Genomic DNA, 3,854 nt, shown 5'->3' on the forward strand with positions numbered 1-3,854 from the left:
ATTACATCCCTATTTCGATACGGGCACAATCACTTTTAGTTCGTGGAAACGTTGCTTCTACAAAGTCAAAATCATAAATTAATTTAAATGTATCATTATGTCAAATTGATCACAAAAGAAACCGACTTTGGCTCGTTGCTGAATAGAGCCTTTCCCTGTTAATTCTTTATTTTTTCGGGTGGATCGGGAAGACACGTTTTGATGAATAAGTTATTCATAATTGTTTCCGCGTGTAACGCAGTCAAAATTGAATTCCAATATAGGGGTGAAAGTAACATCAACCTAATAAGCTTCTCTGGATACAATCTTATGCTAAAGAAGTTGCGTGACATAAGATCCTGTGTTCAATTATAAAAGCCCATCAATTAGTAGTTGACAAACATAGATTTCCTCTATCGCTAAGACTATCGATTCAAAATAGTCCACAAGCGATCGATGGCTTTCTTAGATTTTTCTCAGTTTGCAACAATGAGAAACAGTTACTTATTTCTTGCATGCATTAGTTTGGGATTATGTCCAGTTGTTGTAAATGGCCAGCTTAGTTCTACATACTACAGCACGTCGTGTCCCAATCTCCTGTCGACAGTCAAGTCTGCTGTGAAACAGGCGGTAGCAAACGAGAAAAGAATGGGGGCGTCGCTTCTACGTCTTCACTTCCATGACTGTTTCGTTAACGTATGAATTTTCCACATTTATTCCTTTCCAACGTTATTTCTGCCTTTTACCAATCTATATTGCTGATTGCCAGATGAATTGTGCAAGGGTGCGATGGGTCTGTTCTATTGGACGATTCGTCGACTTTAACAGGAGAAAAAACTGCAGTTCCCAATGCTAATTCAGTCAGAGGATTTGACGTGATAGACACCATTAAGACCAACGTGGAGGCAGTTTGCAGTGGAGTTGTGTCTTGTGCTGATATTTTGGCCATATCTGCTCGCGATTCAGTTGTCGAAGTAATTCCTAATTCTTCTTCCAACTGAATAAAATTGAATAGTTTTCTAAAGTATTTCATGCTAATAAATTGTTTTTCACTTGTAGCTTGGAGGTCCAACATGGACGGTGCAGTTGGGAAGAAGAGACTCCGCAGCTGCAAGCCTTAGCGGTGCAAACAGCAATATTCCTGCACCCACATCAAATCTCAGCGCACTCATCTCATCTTTTAGCGCTCAGGGTCTTTCTTCCAAGGACATGATTGCACTTTCTGGTAACTTATTTTTCCAATATGATAATTGTTCTATAATAATTACTTTTTATACAAAATATAGGACCTGATTTTTTTCCTTAAAATTATTATCCAGGTGCTCATACTATTGGTCAAGCTCGCTGCACTAATTTTAGAGCTCGCATCTACAACGAATCCAACGTAGACACCACATTCGCCTCTTCGCTGAAATCGAATTGCCCAAGCAGCAGTGGCGACAATAACCTTTCACCTTTGGATCTTCAGACTCCTACAACATTTGACAACTACTACTACAAAAATCTTGTAAGCAAGAAAGGGCTTTTGCACTCTGATCAGCAGCTATACAATGGAGGTTCTACTGATTCTCAGGTGACTACTTATAGTAGCAATCAGAACACCTTCTTCAGCGACTTTGCATCTGCGATGGTGAAAATGGGAAACATCAGTCCTTTAACTGGCACCAGCGGACAGATCCGAACTAACTGTAGGAAGCCCAATTAGTTTTTGTAGCATTAGACTATTTCTTGCACTGCTTAAGATTTGACTATAATAAGCACTCTATTGAGAGCTTTGACAGTCGTATATTGGATTGTATTTCTTGATTCTTGTTAGTCAGACGTGTTCTGTGTACGAAGTTTCAAGTCGCATTATCTGAGAATTAGAGTCGAACTTAACACGTTTCTTAATATGATAGCTTTCAAGGAAAAGTGTTCACAAGAATCTCGATAGCGATGGTTGTTACCTTCGGTGCATGTTTTTAAGACATCCAATAGCATAAGCAACGAACACTTTTCTTAAACTTTTTGGATTAAAAAATTGCTTTTAATAAAACTAGTCCCCAAGAAAAGAAAACTCTAACAAATTAGTTTTGTCTTCTCCCTCATTTCTTTCCACTTGTAGGGAAATTGTTGTATCTAGAGTAAGCGCTCATATTTTCTTACTTCGTAAGGATAAGGTTGTCCATAATAATTCTACCTTTTAACTAAATTATGGATATATAATTCTCATGGTAATTAATATTGTATAATTTTTTTCTAAAATTTAGGTTTAATGATATTATTATATTTTATAAATATTATCTTATATTATTTAGGTTTTCAAATTAATAAATAGATTGTTTAGACATAATTAAATTATTAGTCTAATGTATGCATTTTAAAAAATTTTAAAATTTTAATGTTTTTGGTGTATTTATAAACAAGAGCTTTGCAAGAGCTTGAGTCCCTCCCTTATACAATAAATATATGAAGTAATTGAATAAATATGAGCATTTTATGGATGATTTTAATCATTATCTATGTTCATGCAAAATAGGTTTCTATGTACGAAATAATATTTTTCTTGTAGTATGAAATTGGTACACTTTCAGTTGTCACTAGAAATAAAAAGATATTAGATCTCAGCGAATACATCATAAATATCATAAATAACATGTTAATAGGAACAAATGTGAATATATGTATGAGATAGGCTAATAATATATAACTAGATAAATTTAAATAGACAAAATATATGAAAATAAATACCTTTTAAATTTTTTTGAAAATAAAATATAAGTAAAGTTCAATAGACCCTCTCTATGTTTTTATAAAATATGGAAAAAAGTTATAGAGCTATCCAAATCACTTTTTAAACATTGAAGAAGTACACAATGATGTCACTTTAAGTTTCTCCCTAATCAAAAGTTAAAAAGAAAGATCTAGAAGGTGCATAGGGAGGTGGGTTCTTCCAATGTCTTATCTGTACATCAAATAATCATGAATGTAACATCTTGGTTTAAATATTCTTAGTGTTGATTGTCGCTAAAAATTGTATGAGAGCTCTTTATGCAACTCATACCTTCATACGTTCTAGCATAGATGTAATGGAAATAAGTTTCCAAATAATAACCAAGTCACCAAGTTTCAGAGTGGCCCATTTTAACTTTATATGCTCATTATCATTGGAATGATTGAGAATTCATATCAACACATTAATTTGGCTACCTCAAAATAATAGGTGTCACATTGTTTTTAATTTTGGATATCTAAAGCCCCATATAAAGTTTCACAATGTACCGACTATTTAGGCTTATATATGAAAAAATTGTTATGGCAATATTCAATTGTTTTAGCCAATAGTGATGATAGCTAGGCTACTTCTCTTGATAGCTTGGTTTTGGTAGAACTATTGTTTAATTTGTCCTCTTTCGATATATACAAAATTCTATTAGAAGCTAGTAGGTTTGGAGAGGTCCAAGGATTGATCCTCCACATGGAACTTTATAGAGGTAGCAAGCGAGGAAAAGATGATGACACTAGAGCAGATTTGTGAAGATAATGGATAGTTGATGCTCGAAGATGGGTTTGATAATAGGGAAGAGACAAATATCATTGGTTTGTTCTGCCACAATTATAGATGTGCTAAGCACATCAAAGAAGAAATGTAATGAAAGTAATGTATCATCAGGAACATCAGAGAGTAAATGTAATATTTTTTTGAATGACCGCTAGGTTCTAGATGACACAAAGCCATTGTATTTTGCAGGCTCTTGTCCACACATTAATGAATTTTTCAATTACTTTTGCTATAGGAGATCTGATTATGAGTTCGAGAAATGGAGATGACAACCAAATGACTATGACATACTATCACAAGGCAAGGCAAAGCCCATTTCCTATTGCTACAATTT

The 3,854-nt window shown here is 34.1% G+C and overlaps 1 protein-coding gene across 1 annotated transcript; it reads left to right on the forward strand.

Moving 5' to 3' along the window:
- Positions 1-402: 402 nt before the first annotated feature.
- LOC149565983 (cationic peroxidase 1-like) lies at positions 403-1,903 on the forward strand. Its single transcript, XM_089819441.1, has 4 exons — positions 403-675; positions 762-953; positions 1,039-1,204; positions 1,299-1,903. The coding sequence occupies exons 1-4, from the start codon at positions 436-438 to the stop codon at positions 1,682-1,684; spliced, it is 984 nt and encodes a 327-aa protein (XP_089675567.1). The 5' UTR covers positions 403-435; the 3' UTR covers positions 1,685-1,903.
- Positions 1,904-3,854: the final 1,951 nt, after the last annotated feature.

Source organism: Cupressus sempervirens, chromosome 3 (genome assembly GCF_028749045.1).
Source record: "Cupressus sempervirens isolate cs-2001-9-10 chromosome 3, ASM2874904v1, whole genome shotgun sequence".
Classification (NCBI taxonomy): Eukaryota; Viridiplantae; Streptophyta; class Pinopsida; order Cupressales; family Cupressaceae; genus Cupressus; species Cupressus sempervirens.

What these genes read in the sequence shown, in the direction of transcription:
- LOC149565983 (XM_089819441.1), top strand. Translation starts at nt 436, where the DNA reads ATGGCTTTCTTAGATTTTTCTCAGTTTGCAACAATGAGAAACAGTTAC. An exon ending in CTCGCGATTCAGTTGTCGAA is followed by an intron (nt 954 to 1,038) that starts GTAATTCCTAAT and finishes TTTCACTTGTAG; the next exon opens with CTTGGAGGTCCAACATGGAC. An exon ending in GGACATGATTGCACTTTCTG is followed by an intron (nt 1,205 to 1,298) that starts GTAACTTATTTT and finishes ATTATTATCCAG; the next exon opens with GTGCTCATACTATTGGTCAA.